This window comes from Hemiscyllium ocellatum, chromosome 25 (assembly GCF_020745735.1).
Source record: "Hemiscyllium ocellatum isolate sHemOce1 chromosome 25, sHemOce1.pat.X.cur, whole genome shotgun sequence".
NCBI classification, from domain to species: domain Eukaryota; kingdom Metazoa; phylum Chordata; class Chondrichthyes; order Orectolobiformes; family Hemiscylliidae; genus Hemiscyllium; species Hemiscyllium ocellatum.
The window spans coordinates 54,964,282-54,989,989 of record NC_083425.1 but is presented as its reverse complement, the minus strand read 5'-3'; the positions used below and the strand labels follow the sequence as shown (position 1 = coordinate 54,989,989).

The following is a 25,708-nucleotide window of genomic DNA, read 5'->3' as shown; positions in this document are numbered from 1 at the left end:
ATTCTCCTGAATTCCATGTTGGATTCATTAGTGCCTGTTTGGAACTTCATAACAAGAGGAACAATTTTATTTATCTGTCTTCATAACTTTAAAGACCTCTGTTAGATGACTCTTCCCTTTCACGAGAAATGAGACCCAACCTCTCAGTTCTAGTTTCTTGTACTCGCTCTAGTGCCTCCATGTTTTTTTCTGTCACATAGCGATCAGAACTGGCCAACGTACTCCAAAGTCTAATCAAGCTTCGAGACAAGTTTAACATAATTTATTTGCTTTGGAACAAAACCAGTAATTGCTGGCGGAACTCAGTCGGTCTGGCAGCATCTGTGGGAAGAAAGCAGAGTTAATGTTTTGAGTCCATTGACTCAGCAGCAGAACTGGGAGGAGAAAGTGAAGTCGGCAGATACTGAAGATGAGAGCTGAAAATGTGTTGCTGGAAAAGCACAGCAGGTCAGGCAGCATCCAAGGAACAGGAAATTCGACATTTCGGGCATAAGCCCTTCATCAGGAATCCTGAAGAAGGGCTTATGCCCGAAACGTTGACTCTCCTGCTCCTTGGATGCTGCCTGACCTGCTGTGCTTTTCCAGCAACACATTTTCAGCTCAGCAGCAGAACTGTGTGTTTCTTAATGAGAGCTGAAGTTAGCAGGGAATGGGTCGTCTGTGCTGAAAGCAGTCCATGCGTTGTGGTAATTGGTCTCAGTGGGTGAGAATGGGTTGGCTGTGCTAAACTTAACCCATGTCACAACAGGACTGGTTGTGGGGTTAGTTTAAAAAAAAGACATGGTGAATGTAATCAGACTGTAGAGTTATTGAACTCCATGTTGAATGGTAGAAGCTGCAGAGTCCTCAAGTGGGAAATGAAGTGTTGTTCTTGTGCTTAGGCTTGCTGCAACAGATCTGTGACAGAAATGCTGGTGTGGGAACATGTGGGTGTTTCAAAGTGACAGGCGCCTGGAAGCTTGGGTTTTTTAAAAATTGGGCACAACATGGTATACCGCAGAGCACTCACCGAGTCTGCATTTCATCTCCCCACTGTGGAAGAGATCACTTTGTGAGCAGCAAATGTAGATTAATTGAAAGAAGTACAGGTAAATCATTCCTTCACCTGGAAGGCCTGTCTGCAGCCTTGGAGACTGAGGAGGGAGGAGGGGAATGGCTGGGTGGTTACAGGGCAAGGTGCCATGCGGATGTGGGGAGATGCTGGGAATGGAGGAGCAATGGACCCAGTATGTTCTGGAGGAAACAGTCCCCTGCACAGTGTTGACAAAGGAGAGGAAGGGGATATGTGTCTGGTTGTAGCATCTCATTGGAGGGGATAAAAATGGCAGCCTACAATCGTTTGGATGTGGAGTCTGGTGGGATGGAAATGAGGATCGGGGGACCCTATCATTGCTGTGGGAGAGAATGGAATGGGTGAGGACAGAAGTGCAGGAAATAGGTCAGGTATGGCTGAGAGACCTGTCAACCGTGGTAGCAGGCAATCCTCAGTTGAGAAAAATAGGTGGATGTTTCTGTGGCCTCACTGCAGAAAGTGGCATCATCAGAACAGATGCAACAGAGATGGAGAAACTGGGAGAATGGAATGGAATCCTTACAGGATGCGACGTGTGAAGATGTATAGTCAAGGTAACTGTGGAAGTCTATGGGTTTGTAGCGGATATAGGTGGCCAGCCGATCGCCAGAAATGGAACGAAAGATATCGAGGCGTGGAAGGGGGAAGTCAAGGTGTGGGCTGGGTGGAAGTTAATTGATAAATATTTCCACTTGGGAACGAGAGAGGGATGCACCGATGACTATGAGCCTTTATTCTTTCACAAGAATATTTGATGTGGCTTTTATCAACTGCCTTCTTGAAATCTAAGTACAGATGATCCACTGGTTACATTTATTCCCAACTTGTGTTACCTCCTCAGAACTCAAGGATGATCATCTCGCCTCCACAAAACCATGTTGACTGTACCTGATTATCTTGAACTCTCCAAGTGTCCTCCTATAGCCTCTTTAATAATAGCTTCAACCATTTTCCCCTATGACAGATGTTAAACTAGCCTCGGTTTTCTGCCTCTCCTTTTTTGAATGAAGAAGTCACGTTTGTTCATTTGCATTGTGATGGGACCTTCCCTGAATCAGACAAAGTTTGCAAAATTAAAACCAATGCATTAACTGTCATCGGAAGCACACTAGCTTTCGGAGCGACGCTCCTTCATCAGATGATTGTGGAGGGCTCAATTGTAACACAGAATTTATAGCAAAAATTTGCAGTGTGATGTAACTGAAATTATACATTGAAGAATTGATTGTCTGTTAAGCCTTTCATCTGTAAGAATACAGTGATAGTTTCACTTCTTTCATGTGTAAATCACAAAACCCTTCTTTTTAAAGTTGCATTGTCGGGTTAGCTGCTAACAATGGTGATAGCTAGACAATATATTGAAGGTGTTAGCCCCCTGTGTTCTCTGTCTATGACCTGATGTTTAGATTGATTCTAATCTAATTAGTGAGATAACAGTGTTTTACATAAATTCCTGCAGTTTTTGAGCTCAGAGCTGCAGCAATTTACTTAGTACCATTGCTGGGTAATTGTGACTTTCCAGAGTTTCTCTTTCCCTATCATTTCCAGATTTATCATTTCTACTGAGATGTTAAGTATATTCTGTCATGAAGACTGATGTGAGTCGTGAATACTTTTATTAATTTCATGTGCCATTTCCTTACTTTCCTGAAAGGCTCAACACTCACTTTATTAACTTTGCTTGAAATATTTAGAGAAGCTCTTACTGTCTTTTTTAATATTTATGGCTAGCTTGCACTCTTACTCGATTTATTTTCTCTTTGTTCAGTCTTGGATCGATTTGCTGCTTTTTTCTTTGTATTCTGACCAATCTTCTGACCTTCCACCTGCCTTTACAACATTGTATCTTTCTCTTTTCATTTCATGCTCTCTTTCACTTTCCAGGTAATCACTGATGGTGGGTCTATGCCTTATTTCTTTCTTAGTTATTGTAGCATGTCTATTCTATGTATTCTGAAAAATCCCCTTAAATGTATGCCACTATATCTTTATCGACTTATCTTTAGCAAATTCACTTCAGCCAGATGTCTTTTTATGACCTCATATTTGCCCTTATTTAAATTTAGAATATTATCTTGGACCCGTTCCTCACTCCTTCGTGGCTCAGTGGTTAGCACTACTGCCTCACAGCACCTGGGTCCCAGGTTTGATTCCAGCATCGGGTGACTGTATGGAGTTTGCACATTCTCCCCATGTCTGTGTGGGTTTCCTCCGGGTGCTCCGGTTTCCACCCACAGTTCAAAGATGTGCAGGTCAGGTGAATTGGCCATGCTAAATTGCTCATAGTGTTAGGTGCATTAGTCAGAGGGAAATGGGTCTGGGTGGGTTACTCTTTGGAGGGTCGGTGTGGACTGGTTGGGCAAAAGGGCCTGTTTCCACACTGTAGGGAATCTAATCTAATCTAATACTGAATGTAAAATTCAGTCATGGTATGTTTGCTGCTACCTAGGAGCATCTTGTCTTATTGCAAAATACCACAATACCTTGAAATTTCATGTGGGAGATCCTACTGTGCTCAGTAGCCTTACGTGCTGGTTACTTCAGAGTATTTTCACAGGTTTAGTTTGCCTACGGTTGATTTTGAACTGATGAGAGCTGAACACATTTGAAAGTCACAGCAGAGAATGACCCACGATATTCAGGCAGCCAGCTCCTGAAGAGCCTTACTGCCTGTTACAGAGTTCCGGGCAGCCAGCATTGGAGATAACAAGTCTTATCATCACAATACCATCATATTTTCAATGTTATTGCTCCTAATTGCGTGTGGGCACAAAGCCAGTTGAAGTTATCCATTAACCAAGGTAAAATCCCAATCCCAAAAAGCACACATCCTGTATAGTTTGAAAACGCAGCTGGAATGTGTCTGAACACTTACACTGCCATTGTCCTGGCCTGCAATTCGTATCAAGAATAATTCCAAATGCTTTCACTTGCATAGTTTCAGTTTTAGGACAAAAAGATCCTTCTCAAAAGAGTTCCAAGTTTCTGAACTTTCAAAGGATTTATTGCAAGTCTTTTTAGTTAGGTGGTTACGAAAAACTGTCAGCAATGCTTCAGACTGTGTTTGAAGAGTGTGGAGACATGGAGCTCAGAACCTCAGACAAGGTGTTGGGTTGAGCTGGCTTTCAGTGATTACAGAGGTTCTGCTTTCTGTCTTGGATCCGTAGGTTGCAGATAAACCTGTTTTATAGCTATAATGGGAGGAATGGGCTGGTACTCAGCCCCATCAGTCCCACCAAGATATAACTCGAAACACAAAAAAAAGCTGAAGTACTGCTGGAAATCAGAAGCCAATATCAGAAATTGCTGGGAAAACTGAGCATCTGTGGAGAGAAAGCAGAGTTAATGTTTCGGATTTAGTGACCCTTCTTTAGATCTCTGAATACAACTTCCATCACTGAATTGTCTAATTGATTCTCCCTCATGTTACTTTTCAGAATGAAAGAGTTTTTTTGCCAAGCTTCTTCAATTAACTTAAGATAGTTTATTATAAGCAAAACTTATCCTTTAAACAGAAGACACCCAAACTATAATCTGGAAGTAGAACTGTAGCTCATTAAGGAAATTCTCACAATGTAAGAAGACAACGGCCTTTGCTGAGATGGTGATATTTTTTTAAAGACGAAAAGGATGAAAAGCATCCCTGTCAGCCAAGGGTCTGACGAAAAAAAAGATAGAATGTGATGACTTCCCACAACCCACCCAGACAAAGTTGAATTGCTGATAGCCTTAGATTTTCATTTTGGATTCAAATCGAGATTGATGCAAGACTTTGGAAAGTGGCAATGGTTCAGCTTTTTGAGGTTTATTAGGTAGTCAGCAATACTGGTTCCCAGGTACTTCTACTGAGGGAAGGAGAGACTTTTGCGGTATCCTTATTGATTACTCAGGTCTGTAACAGAAAACCAAGTCCAGAAATAGTTTTGAGGCAACTATTTGCATAGTTCCTGGTAGTCTTTTCAGAAACCGTTTTTTTTTAGTAACTAAGCATCGTAAACCTCATTTCTTATTTTTTTGAAAGCTTTACTAACCTTTTCTCTAAATTTAATTGATTTTCTGTAAATAACATCTGGCTTATAGCACACATTAAAACTTTGACTTTGTTTCCAAAAATAAGCCTTTTCAATGCTGGAAAATGTTGACACAGTTCAACTTCTGCCAGTTTTTCTCATTGTTTTTAAATATTAATGTGTATTTGCAATACATAGATATTGTAGTTCCATACCCCCCTAATTGAATTGGAAAAGAAACGTGAGGAGCCAATGGCATAATGGTAACTTCATTAGACTGCTAATGCAGAACCCCAGATTAATGTTCTGGGGACATGGGAGATAGCATGATTTGAATTCAGTAATAAACAGAGCCAATGGCAACCACGTAATCACTGCGGATTGTTATAAAAACCTATTTGTTTTCCCAGTGTCTTTGGGGAAGAAAATCTGTCATCCTTACCTGGTCTGGCTGACCTGTAACTCCAGACTCACAGCAATGTGGCTGACTCTTAATTAGCCTCTGAACAATTAGGGATGGGCATTAAATCCTGACTTGTCAACTCCACCTCCATCCCAGGAAATAATGTCGATGTGCTTTCAGTTAATTATTGGATCGTTCTATGCTCTGCAGCTGGTGATATACTTGTTGAAATAAAAACAAGATGCTGGAGATACTCAGCAGGTCTTGCTGCATCTATGGAAAGAGAATTTTCATGTTTAATGTCAAGAGGAAGGAAGCTTACATAAACATTGAGGCGGCAAGGATCAGACAGGACTCTAGAGAGTTTACAGGGTAGCCAGGAAGGAACTGAAGAATGGTCTTAGGAGAGATAGAAGGGGTATGAAAAAGCTTTAGTGTGTAGGATTAAGGAAAACCCCAAGACATTCTACACTGAAGTAAGGAACAAGAGGATGGCCAGAGTGAGGGTAGAGCTGATCAGGGAGAGTGGAGGGAGCTTGCACCTGGAATCGGAGGAGGTGGGGAGGTCCTTAATGATCACTTTACTTCAGTATTCACTACTGAGAGGGACCTTGACGCTTCTGAGGACAGTGTGAAACAGGTTGATGCTAAGAAGATGAAAGTGCTGAAAATTTTGAAAGACATAAGGATAGGCAAATCCCGTGGGCCAGCCAGGATATATCCTACGTTGTTACAGGAAGCGAGGGAAAAGATTGCTGCGCCTTTGGCAATGATCTTTGCTGCCCATTGGAGTAGTGCCAGATGATTTGAGGGTGGAAAATGTTATTCCTTTGTTCAAAAAAGGAAATAGGGATAACTCTGGGAATCCCAGGCCAGTCAGTTGTACGTCAGTGGTGTGCAAATTATTGAAGGGGATTCTGAGAGACAGGATTTATGATTACTTGGAAAACATAGTCTGCATGGCTTTGTGAGGGGCAGGTCATGCCTCACAAACCTTATTGAATTCTTTGAGGATGTGACAAAACACATTGATGAAGGTCGAGCGGTGGATGTGCTGTACATGGATTTTAGCAAAGCATTTGATAAGGTTACCCAAGTTAGGCTTATTCAAAAAGTAAGGAGGCTTGGGATACAGGGAAGTCTGGCTGTCTGGATACAGAATTGGCTGGTCCATAGAAGACAGAGGGTGGTAGGTGATGGAAAGTATTCAGCCTGGAGCTTGGTTGATGGAGTTGTGGATAGTGTGGAGGGCTGTTGTAGGTTGCAGTGGGACATTGACAGGATACAGGACTGGGCTGATAGGTGACAGATGGAGTTCAACCTGGAAAAGTGTAAGTGATTCACTTTGGAAGGTCGAATTTGAATGCAGGGTACAAGGTAGGATTGTTGGTAGTGTGGAGGAACAGAGGGATCTTGGGGTCCATGTCCATAGATCCCTCAAAGTTGGTACCCACGTCGATAGGCTTGTTAAGAAGGCGTATGGTGTATTGGTTTTCATTAGCAGGGGGATTAAGTTTAAGAACAATGAGATTATGCTGCAGTTCTGTAGAGCCCTGGTTAGACCACATTTGGAATATTGTTTTCAGTTCTGGTCGCCTCATTATAGGAAGGATGTGGAAGTTTTAGAGAGGGTGCGGAGGAGATTTACCAGGATGCTGCCTGGAGTGGAGGGCATGTCTTATGAAGAAAAGTTGAGGGAGCTCGGACTTTTCTCATTGGAGCAAAGAAGGGTGAGAGGTGACTTGATAGATGTGTACAAGATAATGAGAGGCATAGATAGCCAGAGACTTTTTCCCAGGGTGGAAATGTCTATCGCAAGGAGGCATAATTTTAAGGTGATTGGAAGAAGGTTTAGGGGAGATATCAGAGGTAGGTTCTTTACACAGAGTGGTGGGTGTGTGGAATGCACTGCTAGCAATGGTAGTAGAGTTAGAAACATTAGGGACATTTAAGCTACTCTTGGATATGCACATGGATGATAATAAAATGAAGGGTATGTAGGTTAGTCTGATCTTAGAGTAGGATAAAAGGTCAGCACAACATCGAGGGCTGAAGGGCCTGGACTGTTCTGTGTCCTTTGTCTGTTTTTCTGTCAACAATTGCTACTGGCCTGCTGGGTATTTCCACTTTTATTTCAGATTGAGCAACAGCTGCAATATTTTGCTTGAATGCTTTTTTGAAATGCAGTCAGTTTTTTGATGTGGATCATCTGGCGACTGGGGATGTCCAACAATCCAATGAACTCCATAGAACATAGAAAAATACAGCACAGTACAGGCCCTTTGGCCCTCGATGTTGCACCGATCCAAGCCCACCTAACCTACACTAGCCCACTATCCTCCATATGCCTATCCAATGCCCGTTTAAATGCCCATAAAGAGAGAGAGTCCACCACTGCTACTGGCAGGGCATTCCATGAACTCACGACTCGCTGAGTAAAGAATCTACCCCTAACATCAGTCCTATACCGACCACCCCTGAGGGTTAACCTCCTCAGCCTAGCAAGGCTGTCTGCAAATCATTCTCCTAAATGCAACGAGAAGCAGTCTGCCTAGCACCCTCTAATTACTTGGGAATGGCCTTCTGGACACAGCGATTTCCACTCCATGTCGGAGGTGGAGGAAGCCGGACCAGCTGTTGGCAGATTTCAGGAAGTGGTGATCTCAGGGTTATATAGATGGCCTTCAGTGGAGACAAGAGGCGAGTTCTCTGAGAGGCAGGGGAGGTTTAACACCAAAGATTGGGCAGTAGCTAGGATCTTGGTACAAAGGAATTGGGTCATTCAGCCCATCAAGTCTGCTCCAACATTCAGTTCGCTGATGGGTGCTGATTGTGCCACTTTCCTGTGCTATCCCCATATCCTACATAGAAGAGAGTCATCCTCAACCCTGAAGGACTGTCTAAGTAGCCAGTAGTACTCTCTTAATGTCTGTCCTGAACATGATCAATGGTTGAGTTTCCACAGCCTCAGAGAATATTTAGTTTGCGGTATCAGAAGAAAGAGAAAGGAAAACCTGAATTTACAAAGTGAGGGCATCACAGAGCACTTCCAGTCAATAATGCAGGTCTCGAGGTGTAATCATCATTGCTATATTTAGGAGCCAAATAGATGTGCACCAACTTGCCATGGATGGTGCTGGTGCTTGTGCTTGGTTGGAGTGGATTGATGGGAAGTTTGTTACTGTGCCCATAAAGGAAATGGGGAAGAACTTGTGTTGCAGTCTGTAATTGAGGTTTATCTGATCTCTCTGTATCCAGGCTGACGAAGGAGATGATGAGAATGCCCGGCCTCTCGCTGAATCCCTCTTACTGGCCATCGCTGACCTTCTCTTCTGCCCAGACTTCACCGTCCAGAGTCACAGGAAGTCGGGGCCGGTAAGACACACTCAGCAGCTTCTTGCCACTTCATTATTGGAGTTAATTTTGTGTTTGTCAAAGTGAAGGATGTTAATGCTGGAGAATGGCACTTTCTTCATCTCAGAAACTGCTGGAAAAGCTCAGCAAGTCTGGCAGCACCTGTGGAGAGATATCAGAGTTAACGTTTCTGAAGAAGGGTCACTGGACCTGAAGCATCAACTCTGATTTCTTTCCACAAATGTTGCCAGACCTGTGGAGTTAGAACATCGAACATTGCAGCACAGTACAGGCTCTTCAGCCCTCGATGTTGCGCTGTCCTGTAAAACCAATCTGAAGCCCATCTAACCTACACTATTCCATTCTGCCTATCCAATGACCATTTAAATGCCCTGTAAAGTTGGCGAGTCTACTACAATTGCAGGCAGTCCATTCCACGCTCCTATTACTCTCCAAGTAAGGAAACTACCTCTGACATCTGCCCTATATCTATGACCCCTCAATTTGGAGATATGGCCCCTCGTGCTAGCTATCACCATCTGAGGCAAAAGGTTCTCACTGTCCACTCTATCTAACTCTCTGATTATCTTAAATGTCTCAATTAAGTCACCTTTCAACCACCTTCACTCCAATGGAAATAGCCTCAAGTCCCCAGCGTTTCCTCATAAGACCTTCCCTCCATGTCAGGCAACATCCTAGTAAATCTCCTCTGAACCCTTTCCAAAGCTTCCACATCCTTCCTATAATGCGGTGACCAGAACTGTACACAATACTCCAAGTGCGGCCACACCAGAGTTTGTACAGCTGCAGCATGACCTCATGGTTCTGCAACTCCGTCCCTCTACCAGCAAAAGTTAACACGCCGTACACCTTCTTAACAGCCGTATTAACCTGGGTGGCAACTTTGAGGGAACTATGTACATGGTCACTGAGGTCTCTCTGCTCATCTACACTACCAAGAATCTTACCATTCGTCCAGTAGTCTGCATATCTGTTGCTGTATCAGAAGAAAGAGAAAGGAAAACCTGAATTTACAAAGCGAGGGCATCACAGAGCACTTCCAGTCAATAATGCATGTGAAATGCATACCAAAGTGAATCAGCTCTCACTTTTCCGCATTAAACCCCATTAGCCACCTTTCCACCGAGCTCTGCAGCTTATCTATGTACCTCTGTAAACTGCAACATCCTTCGTCACTATTCACAACTCTACTGACCTTCGTGTCATCTGCAAGTTTACTAGCCTGTCCTTCTATGCCCTCATCCAGTTCGTTTATAAAAATTACAAACAGCAGTGGACCCAAAACAGATCCTTATGGTACACCACTAGTAACTGAACTCCAGGATGAACATTTCCCATCAACCACCACCATCTGTTTTTTTTCAGCTAGCCAATTTCTGATCCAAACCACTAAATCTCCCTCAATCCCATGCCTCCGTATTTTGCGCAGTAGCCTACCCATGGGGAAATCGTGTCAAATGCCTTACATAAGTCCATAAACACCACATCAACAGCTTACTCTCATCTACCTGTTTGGTCACCTTGACAAAGATCTCAATAAAGTTTGTGAGGTACAACCTACCCTTCACAAAACCGTGTTGACTATCCCTAATCAACTTATTCCTATCGAGATGATTATAAATCCTATCTAATGTAAATTTTGCCAATGCTTTACCCACAACTGAAGTCTTTCCAGCAATTTCTGTATTTGTTTTTGTTTCTGATTTCCAGCATGGTTCTCGATCATTAGTAGTCTTCACTTACATTGACTCGTAAGTAGTGTGTTACAGCTCATTACCACGTGCACTGTTTAAAGAAAACATTCTTCATCACATCTCCTATTTCTCTCGCCCAAAACTTCACATTTGTGTCAACAAATGGAAACAGTTTTCCCTTACAAAAATCTGTCCTAAACTTGTATCAGTCGACCAACTCTCCCCTCAATTCCTCTGCTCCAAGGGGAAGGAAGTGAGGACTACTGAAGAGCTTATGCTCAAAACATCGACTCTCCTGCTCCTCGGATGCTGCCTGACCGGCTGTGCTTTTCCAGCACCTCACTTTTTGACTCCAAGGAGAACAACCCATCCCTAGAACCATTCTTGTAAATCTCCTCTCCACCCTTTCAAGGATCGTCCTAAATTGTGGCAACTCGTGTGGGATATAAAGTTTTAGTTTTGGCCTAACCAGAACTGTATAAAAATTCAACGTAACTTCCTTTTGCATGGAGAGTGAAAGATTTCTGGTGATGAATACCATCAAGGGATATGGAGACGGTATGGCAATATAGGATTGAGGGAGATGATTAACTATCTAGAATGACAGAGCAAGCTAGTAGGCCTGAATGGGCCACTCCTCTGATGTTCCCATGTACCCAATATACCTCTGTTAATGAAGCCCAAGATTTCACACAGTTTGCTAACCACTTTCTCAGTGTGTCCTCTCACTTTTGAAAATGGATGCCCAGGACCACTCAGATCTGCCTGTCCTTGCTACTTGCTGTCTGACCCAATCCCTTCTCCATGACGCATCAGCCTGCATTTCTGTGTATTCAATTCTATCTGCCACCTGCCTGTCCATTCTCCAGGCCTGTCGTGTCCTGTTACAGTCAGTTAAAATTGTCCTCATTTCTGAGTTTGAAATTGAGACATTGAAATTTTGTTTAATATTCCAATACCCAAGTCATTTATTGATATCAAAGAAGCACTGACCGTTTTAGAGCCCCACCATCCAGTACTCTGTAGTACCATACACCTCCCTGCAAACCAATACTTTTACATTGGACACTTACCCCCCTATTCCTTGAGCCTCAGTTTTGTGAACCATCCTCTTCTGTGGAATATTGTCAAATGTTTCCTTAAAAGCCAAATTGACAACAATCACCACATGCCCTTCATCCACATTCTCTGTTTCTTCATTAGGCATTTCAATTTAATTAATCGCTCAAGATCTACATTTACAAATTTGTGCTGGCTCTCCTAAATTAACTCCGACTTCTCCAGACATTTCTTGATATTTTTTTCTCAAAGATGATTGCTCCTTAATCCTTTGATTCCTGACGAAGGGCTCATGGCCCGAACGTCGACTCTCCTGTTCCTTGGACGCTGCCTGACCTGCTGCACTTTTCCAGCAACACATTTTCAGCTCTGATCTCCAACATCTGCAGTCCTGACTTTCTCCTTAAACCTTACTCACCACTGATGTAAACTGATTGACCTGTGGTTACTCGGTAAGATCTTGCATCCTTTCATAAATTCAAGTGTCACATTTGCCAATTTCCAATTCTTTGGTACCTCCCCTGTATCTTGTGAAGATTAGGAAGATTATAACAATCCTTTCCACTATCTCCACCTCCTTCAGCAAACTGTGAGCACCCACCCTAAACAGAGCAGCCTTTCCAGCACATTCTGCCTATCCATTTTCATGCCATCCAATACCTGTATGATCTCAGCTTCTAATGATATTTGCCAGCATCGTTTTTTTTCAGGTTCAACTGTGAATGAGAGTGGTGGGTGGCATGTGCGATGGCCTTTTGTTGTGCTTTGCGAGTCAGTGTTGTGACAGACTGGTGAAAGGAGGAACAAGCAATGTGCTGACTTTTGGTGGAATGATCCACTCATGCCTGCTGGCCACTAACTTATCACCATTTTCAGCCCATCAAAGGAAGCAGGCCACTTGCCCACTGGGAGGAATTCAGTTCTCCCAGCAGACACAACCACACCCTCTGAATAGTGAACTGTTTTGCTATCACTAGCGAGTCCTGACACCGAATGTCTTTGATGGGGACAGGGTAGAGGACCCTTCACTCGGTATCTAGCCTTGAGCTGTATCTTTCCTAAGTGTGTTTGATGTGTGAAAGATGTGAATTATCTGATTGATAATTGATGCTGGCACTGAGTGCTTAGTGTGATTAAAGGCCCCATTCGTGACATATTATACCCCACTGACTACTAAACCCAATACGTTTCTGGTTGATGATGGTGGACAGAAGGAGAGTATAGTGTACTGCTTACTAACTGGTTTTATTTATCCCCGTCAGGAAACTGCTGAGGATCTGCACTGTATCGACAGCTGTGAGTACATCTGGGAGGCTGGGGTAGGATTTGCCCATTCTCCACCTCACAGCTACATCCATGACCTAAACAGGTGAGGAGCCAGCTCCATGTAAAGGTGTGGGTCTGATTTGACTGTGGCCCATCGTTCACTTGGCCTTGGAATCTCCTGCAGGCAGTGCTCTGAATGGGCCGTGACTGGATTTGACTGGAGGGGGGGGTAACTCGAGATGAAATAAAATGCAGGCACAAATCTAAATTCTTGTTCTGCTAGCTAACTTGGGGTTTGAGTAATTCACCTCTTGAGTCTCCAAAGCCCCTCCTCCATCTTAAAGGCACAATACTCTCCACTTATCCAAATGGGTGCGGTGCCAGTAACACTCGAGAAACTCAACTCCATCCAGAACAAAACAGCCCGTTTGATTGGAACTCCATCCACCGCCTTCAACTTTCATTTCTTTCACCTCCGATGCTCAGTCGCAGCAAGATGTACCATCTACAAGATGCACTGCAGTAACTCATCAAGGCTCCTTAGACAGCACCTTCCAAATCAGTGACCCCTACCTATCTAGAAGGACAAGGAAAGCAGATCGTTGGGAATGCTACCTGCAAATTCCTCTCCAAGTTGCTGACCATCCTGTCTTGGAACTCTGTTGTCTTTCCTTAAATGTCACTGGATTTTTTTTCCGGAATAGCATTGGTCCATGTGGACTGCAGTGGTTCAAGGAGGTAACTCACCATCACCACCTCCAGGGATGGGCAATGCATACTGGCCTTGTCAGCAGGTCACATGAAGAAATTTAAAAACAAAATTGGTTTTAAAATTTGAAACCCCTGTGGTGGGATTTGATATCACATTCTCTGGATTCCTGCAATCTGAAAGATTCATTATAAAACAAAAAATATTCACAGTCATCGCTGTCCTGGTCTCCTCTGCAAAAGCCCATTAAATACTGGAGAGAGTCATTTTCAAGTTTTTGAGAGGATGGGAAAGATTGAGAAGGCTCTTTTCCTTTGAAAAGGGCAAGGCATGGTGTTCCCTATTTAAAGTCTTTATGACAAAGTAGTTCAATGTGGAGATGCTGTTTCCATTAGTAGAGTCCAGAATAATAGGCGTGAACATAAGTTCATTCCTCTAAGATCAAATACAGACTTGAGTACTGACCTGAATATGGCCCTTGCTGTCGCAGTAACCGATTGAGGCAGAGCACATGCACAGAATGGGAGGCCTGTGCTGTCAAGAAGGAGAATTGAGTGGATTAATACAGGACAGGGTGGGAAGAGGTGATTAAAATGGGAGTTCTGGGGTTTAGGCACCAGCCCAGACCTGTGAGCTGAAGGGCTGTTATTGTGCTCTAATTCTCTGGAAGGGTCATGGTGAACACTGGTGGGGCGTGAGTTGGGTGATTCAGGTATTAAAACTTGATCCCCCCATCCCTTCCTCACCGCGCCTGTCTCTTGTTCCCACAGGACAGAGCTTCTGAAGCTGCTGCTGACTTGTTTCTCCGAGGCTGTGTATCTCCCACCCACCACCGAGGGAAACATTCTCAACCCCTGGGTCCAGTTCTTCTGCTCGACAGAGAACAGGTGAGGACCAGGTAGGAGAAGGAGCTATTCAAAGTGCTGTGGGGCTGCTGTGATATTTCTGGCTGCTGTGAGTGTCTTTACTGAGGTACTCTCCCTCCCACCCAACCAACCCCCCCCCTTTCTTGAAGCCTTCTCTGATCAAATTTCCATCCATATTTTTCAGATTGGTGGGGGGAGGGATTTCAGATCTGATTGTTCAGGAGTGAGTGTGCTGAACTGGATAAAGGTCCCCCGGTTACAGCCCAGATTAGGTGGTGATACCCACTGAGAGTCGACTCCATTTGGAGGTTTTGAGAAGTTTGCCATGGCTCGCTTACCTTCATAAGATTTTAGGTGCATCACCCCAGCAGACACACTGATGCTGTACTGACAGAGTTGAAGGTGCACTGTTGAAGGTGCCGTCAGTTTGATGAGACATTAAACCAGAGGCATGTTTGTACTTTCAGGGAGTGCGGGCATTCCGAGGAGTTTACTCCCACCAGCTTGAGGGGAATTAGGGACGGGCAATAGGTTTTATTCTCACATGTCCTCAAGTACAGAAGTCAATGAGTACAGTGAAAAATTCATAATGTTGCCTCCCGTGGCGCCATCTTCGATACAAAGTGCATAGGTACAAATCTTAGATTCAAAAAGTGGAATAAAAAAGAAAAGTTGCTTTGCCTAACAGTGATTCATAGAATAAGTTAGAAATAAGGCATAGTTAAAAGGATAAACATTGCAGTCTGATAAACAGATTACAGAAAAAAGTTACACCGTAGTAGACCATAAGACATAGGAGTGGAAGTAAGGCCATTCGGCCCATCGAGTCCACTCCGCCATTCAGTCATGGCTGATGGGCATTTCAACTCCACTTACCCGCATTCTCCCCATAGCCCTTAAATTCTTGATGTCACAAGGAATTATCAATCTCTGCCTTGAAGACATTTAGCGTCCCAGCCTCCACTTCACTCTGCGGAGCGTTGGCCTAGTTGTGACGTCCACAACTTGTTGTGAATAAATAACGTGTGGCTGGACCATGGACTCTTCATGCAGTGCTATCCTGCTGTTGCAATGATTAATATCCTGTAAGGTTGAGTGAAATAGGAGTTGATGGGAAGGGTGAGGGCAGTAATAAATTAAAAATGCTATACGTGAATGCACAAAGCATTAGAAGTAAGATGGATGAGCTTGAGGCTCTTTTGTAAATTGGCAGATACGATATTGTGGGGATAACTGAGACGTGGCTTCAAGTGAACAGGGCCTGGGAAATGAATATTCAAGGCTACACGTGCTATCGTAAGGACAGACTGACGGGCAGAGGGGGTGGAGTGGCCATGTTGGTAAGGGATGATATTCAGTCCCTTACGTGGGGGGACCTAGAATCAAGGGATGTAGAGTCAGTGTGGATAGAGCTGAGAAATACTAAGGGTAAAAAGACCCTCTTGGGAGTTATCTACAGGCCCCCAAACAGTACTCTGGATGTCAGATGTAAGTTGAATCGGGAGCTGAAATTGGCCTGTCGCAAAGATGTTACTACAGTTGTTATGGGGGATTTCAACATGCAGGTAGACTGGGAGAATCAGGATGGTATTGGACCTCAAGAAAGACTTTGTGGAGTGCCTCCGAGTTGATTCTTAGAACAGCTGGTGCTGGAGCCGACCAGGGAGAAGGCAATTCTGGATCTGGTATTGTGCAACGAACCAGATTTGGTCAGAGACCTCGAAGTGAAGGAGCCATTGGGACGTAGGGATCATAATACAATAAGCTTCAATCTGCAATTTGAGGGGGAGAGGATACAATCGGAAGTGACAATATTTCTGTTGAATAAAGGGAACTATGGAGCTATGAGGGAGGAGCTGGCCAAAGTTCAATGGTGCAATACCTTAGCAGGGATGACAGTGTAGGAACAATGGCGGATATTTCTGTATATAATGCAGAAGTTGCAGGATCAGTTCATTCCCAAAAGGAAGAAAGATCCCAGGAGGAGGCATGGGTGGCCGTGGCTGACGAGGGAAGTTAAGAAACATATAAAGTTAAAAGAGAAAAAATATAACATAGCAAAGATAAGTGGGAAAACAGAGGACTAGGAAGCTTTTAAAGAACAACAGAGGATTACTAAGAAGGAAATATGCAGAGAAAAAATTAGGTATGAAGGTAAACTGGCCAGTAATATAAAGGAGGATAGTAAAAGTTTTTTTAGGTATGTGAAAGGCAAAAAAATAGTTAAGACTAAAATTGGACCCTTGAAGACAGAAACAGGGGAATATATTACAGGGAACAAAGAAATGGCAGAAGAATTGAATTGGTTCTTCAGATCTGTGTTCATTGGGGAAGACACAAGCAATCTCCCTGAGATAAATGGTTGAAGGACCTGATCTAAAGGGCATTTATATTTGCCAGGAATTGGTGTTGGAGAAACTTGGGTCTGAAGGTTTATAAGTCCCCGGGGCCTGATGGTCTACATCCCAGGGTACTGAAGGAGGTGGCTCGAGAAATCGTGGATGCGTTGGTGATTATTTTCCAGAGTTCGATAGATTCGGGATCAGTTCCTGCGGATTGGAGGGTGGCTAATGTTGTAGCACTTTTTAAGAAAGGTGGGAGAGAGAAAGCAGGAAATTATAGACCAGTTAGTCTGACCTCGGTGGTGGGAAAGATGCTGGAGTCTATTATAAAGGATGAAATTACGACACATCTGGATAGTAGTAACAGGATAGGGTCAGAGTCAGCATGGATGTATAAAGGGGAAATCGTGCTTGACTAACCTTCTGGAGTTTTTTGAGATTAGATTAGATTACTTACAGTGTGGAAACAGGCCCTTTGGCTCAACAAGTCCACACCGACCCGCCGGAGCGCAACCCACCCATACCCCTACACTTACCCCTTACCTAACACTACGGGCAATTTAGCATGGCCAATTCACCTGACCCGCACATCTTTGGACTGTGGGAGGAAACCGGAGCACCCGGAGGAAACCCACGCAGACACGGGGAGAACGTGCAAACTCCACACAGTCAGTCGCCTGAGGCGGGAATTGAACCCGGATCTCTGGCGTTGTGAGGCAGCAGTGCTAACCACTGTGCCACTGTGCTGCCCACTAGGATGTAACTGAAGATGGACGAGGGAGATCCAGTAGATGTAGTGCATCTGGACTTTCAGAAAGCTTTTGATAAAGTCCCACACGGGAGGTTAATGAGCAAAATTAGGGCGCGTGGTATTGGGGGCAAAGTACTAACTTGAATTGAAAGTTGGTTGTCTGATAGGAAACAAAGAGTAGTGATAAACGGCTCCATTTCGGAATGGCAGGCAGTGACCAGTGGGGTACCGCAGGGATCAGTACTGGGACCGCAGCTTTTTACAATATATGTTAATGATATAGAAGATGATATTAGCAATAACATTAGCAAAGTTGCTGATGATACTAAGCTGGGTGGCAGGGTGAAATGTGATGAGGACATTAGGAGATTATAGGGTGACCTAGACAAGTTAGATGAATGGTCAGATGCATGGCAGATGCAGTTTAATGTGGATAAATGTATGGTTATCCACTTTGGTGGCAAGAACAGGAAGGCAGATTACTACCTAATTGGAATCAATTTAAGTAAAGGGACAGTACAGCGAGATCTGGGTGTTCTTGTACACCAGTCAATGAAGGTAAGCATGCAGATACAGCAGGTAGTGAAGAAAGCTAATAGCATGCTGGCCTTCATAACAAGAGGGATTGAGTATAGAAGCAAAGAGGTTCTTCTGCAGCTGTACAGGGTCCTGGTGAGACCACACCTGGAGTACTGTGTGCAGGTCTGGTCTCCAAATTTGAGGAAAGACATTCTGGCTATTGAGGGAGTGCAGCGTAGGTTCACGAGGTCAATTTCTGGAATGGCGGGATTACCTTACACTGAAAGACTGGAGTGACTGGCCTTGTATACCCTTGAGTTTAGAAGACTGAGAGGGGATCTGATTGAGACATATAAGATTATGAAAGGATCGGACACTCTGGAGGCAGGAAACATGTTTCCGCTGATGGGTGAGTGCCGAACCAGAGGACACAGCTTAAAAATACGGGGTAGACCATTTAGGACAGAGATGAGGAGAAACTTCTTCACCCAGAGAGTGGTGGCTGTGTGGAATGCTCTGCCCCAGAGGGCAGTGGAGGCCCAGTCTCTGGATTCATTTAAGAAAGAGTTGGATAGAGCTCTTAAGGATATTGGAATCAAGGGTTATGGAGATAAGGCAGGAACAGGATACTGATTAAGGATGATCAGCCATGATCATCTTGAATGGCGGTGCAGGCTCGAAGGGCAGAATGGCCTACTCCTGCACCTATTGTCTATTGTCTATCCGATAGAACCATCTTGTCCCTGGTATTGGGTTTGACTGAATCCATGGGAGAGTTTTCCCCCTGAGTCCCTACCCACCTCTGATTTGCTAGCGCTTCTTGATCCCGCAGTTAGTCAAATGCTGCCTTACTATTAAGGGCAGTTATCCTCATCTCTCCCTTTGTCCTTGTCTGAGTCATAATGGTCATGAGGGCTGAGAATTACTGAACAGAATCTTTGTGGTAGTGTTACTTTTTGACTCTAACAGAACCAAATTTTTCACAGTACCTTGCATATTATCTTGGTAAAAGTGGCGACATGGTGGCTCAGTGGTTAGCACTGCTGCCTCGGATTGCCAGAGACTGGGTACGATTCCACCCTCCGGCCACTGTCTTTGTGGAGTCTGCACGTTCTTCCTCCAGGTGCTCCGGTTTCCTCCCACATTCCAAAGATGTGCAGGTTAGGGTGGATTGGCTGTACTAAATTGATGATAGTGTCCGGGGATGTGCAGGCTAGGTGGGTTAGCTATAGGAAATGTGGGCTTACAGGGATAGAGTAGAGAAAGTGGGTCTGGGTGGGATGTTGTCAGTGTGCTCCATGGGCTGAATAGCCTGCTTCCACACTGTAGGGATTCTGTAGATTATAAGTTAACAGGAAGTATTGATTTGGACCCAGCCAGCCTTGCACTACATGTGGTTACCATCTGAACCTTGACCCTCTCAGACTCTCTGCAGTCATGTTTGATACTGACCCTTGAGGAACCAGTACTTGGTGCCTCTTCCTTCCTTCTGGTATGCTGCACTCTTTCTCACCTAGACACGCACTGTTTGTACAATTAGGTATTCTCTCAACTCTCTAACTTGGCCATGGTTGATTGCTGTCTTTCAGACATGCACTGCCGCTGTTTACCTCACTGTTGAACATTGTATGTGCGTATGACCCTGTGGGATATGGCATCCCCTACAACCACCTCCTCTTCTCTGACTACCGGGAGCCCCTGGTGGAGGTGGCTGCCCAGGTCCTCATTGCGACCCTGGACCACGATGCCTCAACCAGCCTCAGCCCATCTGTGGATGGGACCACAACAAGCACGGCCATGGACGAAACAGAGGTAGGACATTCGGCACAAGCCCCAACTGCGATTGTTTCCTTCACTATAATCTCAGTGCTTCCAGTATGCACATTGTCAAGATTTGTAGGAAACTATTTTGGCTGGTGACTATTCCGTCTGACTTGGGGACACATCAGGATCTTCTGTCCCCACCCTCTTCCTCACTAACTCACTGATCATGCTGGAAAGGAAGCTGTCGCTGTGCTGTTTACTTTTGCCTACGTGACCAGTACTTTTGCTTGGAGCTCTGAGAGTGATTACCAGCAGGTAGCTGAACTCTGTGAAGAGGTACAGGATTAATAACATGGTGGAGCTGGCTAAGGGGTCTCCTTCTATTCCTCATCCCTAACTCAAACATTGAAAGTAGATGTGCACCGGGTTGGTCAACTCCATGTTAATATCTTATAAATTCTGCCCGTGTGTGTTGAAGGTTACGAGTTAAACAAGTGTTTAATATTGTTTAGTTAATTATGAAAGGGGGCTCCTGGCGTGTGCTTATCGCTGGGCCAGGAGGTCTGGGTTCAAGTTCCCTCCCACTTCCAGGAGGTGTAACATAATATGCCCAAGCAAGATGCTTACATATTTAGATGTATGTAGTTCCCAGGTGCATTTGACACTTTTCCCCTTACTAATTACATTCTGATTTAATCCCCGAATTTACTTTTCAGTTATTGCGCGCGGGTGGGCTGTTTGATTTTTGTTAATTTCAGTTACAGTGTGCTGGTGGGCTGTTTGATTTTTATTAATTTCAATTACTGTGCGCTGGTGGGCTATTAGATTTATGTTTATTTCAGTTACAGTGCGCTGGTGGGCTGTTTGATTTTTATTAATTTCAGTTACTGTGCGCTGGTGGGCTGTTTGATTTTTGTTTATTTCAGTTACAGTGCGCTGGTGGGCTGTTTGATTTTTGTTTATTTCAGTTACAGTGCGCGGGTGGGCTGTTTGATTTATGTTTATTTCAGTTACAGTGCGCGGGTGGGCTGTTTGATTTTTGTTAATTTCAGTTACAGTGCGCTGGTGGGCTGTTTGATTTTTGTTAATTTCAGTTACAGTGCGCTGGTGGGATGTTTGATTTTTATTAATTTCAGTTACAGTGCGCGGGTGGGCTGTTTGATTTTTATTAATTTCAGTTACAGTGCGCTGGTGGGTTGTTTGATTTTTGTTAATTTCAGTTACAGTGCGCTGGTGGGTTGTTTGATTTTTGTTTATTTCAGTTACAGTGCGCGGGTGGGCTGTTTGATTTATGTTTATTTCAGTTACAGTGCGCTGGTGGGCTGTTTGATTTTTATTAATTTCAGTTACTGTGCGCGGGTGGGCTGTTTGATTTTTATTAATTTCAGTTACAGTGCGCTGGTGGGCTGTTTGATTTTTGTTTATTTCAGTTACAGTGCGCTGGTGGGCTGTTTGATTTTTATTAATTTCAGTTACTGTGCGCGGGTGGGCTGTTTGATTTTTATTAATTTCAGTTACAGTGCGCTGGTGGGTTGTTTGATTTTTGTTAATTTCAGTTACTGTGCGCGGGTGGGCTGTTTGATTTTTATTAATTTCAGTTACAGTGCGCTGGTGGGCTGTTTGATTTTTGTTAATTTCAGTTACTGTGCGCTGGTGGGCTGTTTGATTTTTATTAATTTCAGTTACAGTGCGCTGGTGGGCTGTTTGATTTTTGTTAATTTCAGTTACAGTGCGCTGGTGGGTTGTTTGATTTTTATTAATTTCAGTTACTGTGCGCTGGTGGGCTGTTTGATTTTTATTAATTTCAGTTACAGTGCGCTGGTGGGCTGTTTGATTTTTGTTTATTTCAGTTACAGTGCGCTGGTGGGCTGTTTGACTTTTATTAATTTCAGTTACTGTGCGCGGGTGGGCTGTTTGATTTTTATTAATTTCAGTTACAGTGCGCGGGTGGGTTGTTTGATTTTTATTAATTTCAGTTACAGTGCGCGGGTGGGCTGTTTGATTTTTGTTTATTTCAGTTACAGTGCGCGGGTGGGCTGTTTGATTTTTGTTTATTTCAGTTACAGTGCGCTGGTGGGCTTTTTGATTTTTATTAATTTCAGTTACAGTGCGCTGGTGGGCTGTTTGATTTTTATTAATTTCAGTTACAGTGCGCGGGTGGGCTATTTGATTTTTGTTTATTTCAGTTACAGTGCGCTGGTGGGCTGTTTGATTTTTATTAATTTCAGTTACAGTGCGCGGGTGGGCTGTTTGATATTTGTTAATTTCAGTTACAGTGCGCGGGTGGGCTATTTGATTTTTGTTAATTTCAGTTACAGTGCGCGGGTGGGCTATTTGATTTTTGTTTATTTCAGTTACAGTGCGCGGGTGGGCTGTTTGATTTTTGTTTATTTCAGTTACAGTGCGCGGGTGGGCTGTTTGATTTTTGTTAATTTCAGTTACAGTGCGCGGGTGGGCTGTTTGATTTTTGTTTATTTCAGTTACAGTGCGCGGGTGGGCTATTTGATTTTTGTTTATTTCAGTTACAGTGCGCTGGTGGGCTGTTTGATTTTTGTTTATTTCAGTTACAGTGCGCGGGTGGGCTATTTGATTTTTGTTTATTTCAGTTACAGTGCGCGGGTGGGCTATTTGATTTTTATTATTTTCAGTTACAGTGCGCTGGTGGGCTGTTTGATTTTTATTAATTTCAGTTACAGTGCGCGGGTGGGCTGTTTGATTTTTATTTATTTCAGTTACAGTGCGCGGGTGGGCTATTTGATTTTTATTAATTTCAGTTACAGTGCGCTGGTGGGCTGTTTGATTTTTATTAATTTCAGTTACAGTGCGCGGGTGGGCTATTTGATTTTTATTAATTTCAGTTACAGTGCGCTGGTGGGCTGTTTGATTTTTATTAATTTCAGTTACAGTGCGCGGGTGGGCTGTTTGATTTTTGTTTATTTCAGTTACAGTGCGCGGGTGGGCTATTTGATTTTTGTTAATTTCAGTTACAGTGCGCTGGTGGGTTGTTTGATGTTTGTTAATTTCAGTTACAGTGCGCTGGTGGGCTGTTTGATTTTTATTAATTTCAGTTACAGTGCGCTGGTGGGCTGTTTGATTTTTATTAATTTCAGTTACTGTGCGCTGGTGGGCTGTTTGATTTTTATTAATTTCAGTTACAGTGCGCGGGTGGGTTGTTTGATTTTTATTAATTTCAGTTACTGTGCGCAGGTGGGCTGTTTGATTTTTATTAATTTCAGTTACAGTGCGCTGGTGGGCTGTTTGATTTTTGTTAATTTCAGTTACAGTGCGCTGGTGGGCTGTTTGATTTTTGTTTATTTCAGTTACAGTGCGCGGGTGGGCTGTTTGATTTTTGTTAATTTCAGTTACAGTGCGCGGGTGGGCTGTTTGATTTTTGTTAATTTCAGTTACAGTGCGCGGGTGGGCTGTTTGATTTATGTTTATTTCAGTTACAGTGCGCTGGTGGGCTGTTTGATTTTTGTTAATTTCAGTTACAGTGCGCTGGTGGGCTATTTGATTTATGTTTATTTCAGTTACAGTGCGCGGGTGGGCTGTTTGATTTATGTTTATTTCAGTTACAGTGCGCGGGTGGGCTGTTTGATTTTTGTTAATTTCAGTTACAGTGCGCGGGTGGGCTGTTTGATTTATGTTTATTTCAGTTACAGTGCGCTGGTGGGCTGTTTGATTTTTGTTAATTTCAGTTACAGTGCGCTGGTGGGCTATTTGATTTATGTTTATTTCAGTTACAGTGCGCGGGTGGGCTGTTTGATTTATGTTTATTTCAGTTACAGTGCGCGGGTGGGCTGTTTGATTTTTGTTAATTTCAGTTACAGTGCGCGGGTGGGCTGTTTGATTTTTGTTAATTTCAGTTACAGTGCGCTGGTGGGATGTTTGATTTTTATTAATTTCAGTTACAGTGCGCGGGTGGGCTGTTTGATTTTTATTAATTTCAGTTACAGTGCGCTGGTGGGTTGTTTGATTTTTGTTAATTTCAGTTACAGTGCGCTGGTGGGTTGTTTGATTTTTATTAATTTCAGTTACAGTGCGCTGGTGGGCTGTTTGATTTTTGTTAATTTCAGTTACAGTGCGCGGGTGGGCTGTTTGATTTATGTTTATTTCAGTTACAGTGCGCGGGTGGGCTGTTTGATTTTTATTAATTTCAGTTACAGTGCGCTGGTGGGCTGTTTGATTTTTGTTAATTTCAGTTACAGTGCGCTGGTGGGCTATTTGATTTATGTTTATTTCAGTTACAGTGCGCTGGTGGGCTGTTTGATTTATGTTTATTTCAGTTACAGTGCGCGGGTGGGCTGTTTGATTTATGTTTATTTCAGTTACAGTGCGCGGGTGGGCTGTTTGATTTTTGTTAATTTCAGTTACAGTGCGCTGGTGGGCTGTTTGATTTTTGTTAATTTCAGTTACAGTGCGCGGGTGGGCTGTTTGATTTTTGTTAATTTCAGTTACAGTGCGCGGGTGGGCTGTTTGATTTTTATTAATTTCAGTTACAGTGCGCGGGTGGGCTGTTTGATTTTTGTTTATTTCAGTTACAGTGCGCGGGTGGGCTGTTTGATTTTTGTTTATTTCAGTTACAGTGCGCTGGTGGGCTGTTTGATTTTTGTTAATTTCAGTTACAGTGCGCTGGTGGGCTGTTTGATTTTTATTAATTTCAGTTACAGTGCGCTGGTGGGTTGTTTGATTTTTATTAATTTCAGTTACAGTGCGCTGGTGGGTTGTTTGATTTTTATTAATTTCAGTTACAGTGCGCTGGTGGGCTGTTTGATTTTTATTAATTTCAGTTACAGTGCGCTGGTGGGTTGTTTGATTTTTATTAATTTCAGTTACAGTGCGCTGGTGGGCTGTTTGATTTTTGTTAATTTCAGTTACAGTGCGCTGGTGGGCTGTTTGATTTATGTTTATTTCAGTTACAGTGCGCGGGTGGGCTGTTTGATTTATGTTTATTTCAGTTACAGTGCGCGGGTGGGCTGTTTGATTTTTGTTAATTTCAGTTACAGTGCGCTGGTGGGCTGTTTGATTTTTGTTAATTTCAGTTACAGTGCGCGGGTGGGCTGTTTGATTTTTGTTTATTTCAGTTACAGTGCGCGGGTGGGCTGTTTGATTTTTGTTTATTTCAGTTACAGTGCGCTGGTGGGCTGTTTGATTTTTGTTTATTTCAGTTACAGTGCGCGGGTGGGCTGTTTGATTTTTGTTAATTTCAGTTACAGTGCGCTGGTGGGCTGTTTGATTTTTATTAATTTCAGTTACAGTGCGCTGGTGGGTTGTTTGATTTTTGTTAATTTCAGTTACAGTGCGCTGGTGGGTTGTTTGATTTTTATTAATTTCAGTTACAGTGCGCTGGTGGGCTGTTTGATTTTTGTTAATTTCAGTTACAGTGCGCGGGTGGGCTGTTTGATTTATGTTTATTTCAGTTACAGTGCGCGGGTGGGCTGTTTGATTTTTATTAATTTCAGTTACAGTGCGCTGGTGGGCTGTTTGATTTTTGTTAATTTCAGTTACAGTGCGCTGGTGGGCTATTTGATTTATGTTTATTTCAGTTACAGTGCGCTGGTGGGCTATTTGATTTATGTTTATTTCAGTTACAGTGCGCGGGTGGGCTGTTTGATTTATGTTTATTTCAGTTACAGTGCGCGGGTGGGCTGTTTGATTTTTGTTAATTTCAGTTACAGTGCGCTGGTGGGCTGTTTGATTTTTGTTAATTTCAGTTACAGTGCGCGGGTGGGCTGTTTGATTTTTGTTAATTTCAGTTACAGTGCGCTGGTGGGCTGTTTGATTTTTATTAATTTCAGTTACAGTGCGCGGGTGGGCTGTTTGATTTTTGTTTATTTCAGTTACAGTGCGCGGGTGGGCTGTTTGATTTTTGTTAATT

The 25,708-nt window shown here is 43.4% G+C and overlaps 1 protein-coding gene across 2 annotated transcripts in view; it reads left to right on the top strand.

Moving 5' to 3' along the window:
• The window catches only part of LOC132827693 (protein HID1), a 129,498-nt gene that overhangs the window by 29,998 nt on the left and 73,792 nt on the right, over positions 1-25,708 (top strand). For both annotated transcript variants that reach the window (XM_060844366.1, XM_060844367.1), the window contains exons 4-7: positions 8,744-8,860; positions 12,876-12,982; positions 14,359-14,475; positions 19,656-19,878. In XM_060844366.1, the coding sequence (XP_060700349.1) occupies positions 8,744-8,860; positions 12,876-12,982; positions 14,359-14,475; positions 19,656-19,878 (564 nt within the window). The remainder of the gene's footprint in view (positions 1-8,743; positions 8,861-12,875; positions 12,983-14,358; positions 14,476-19,655; positions 19,879-25,708) is intronic.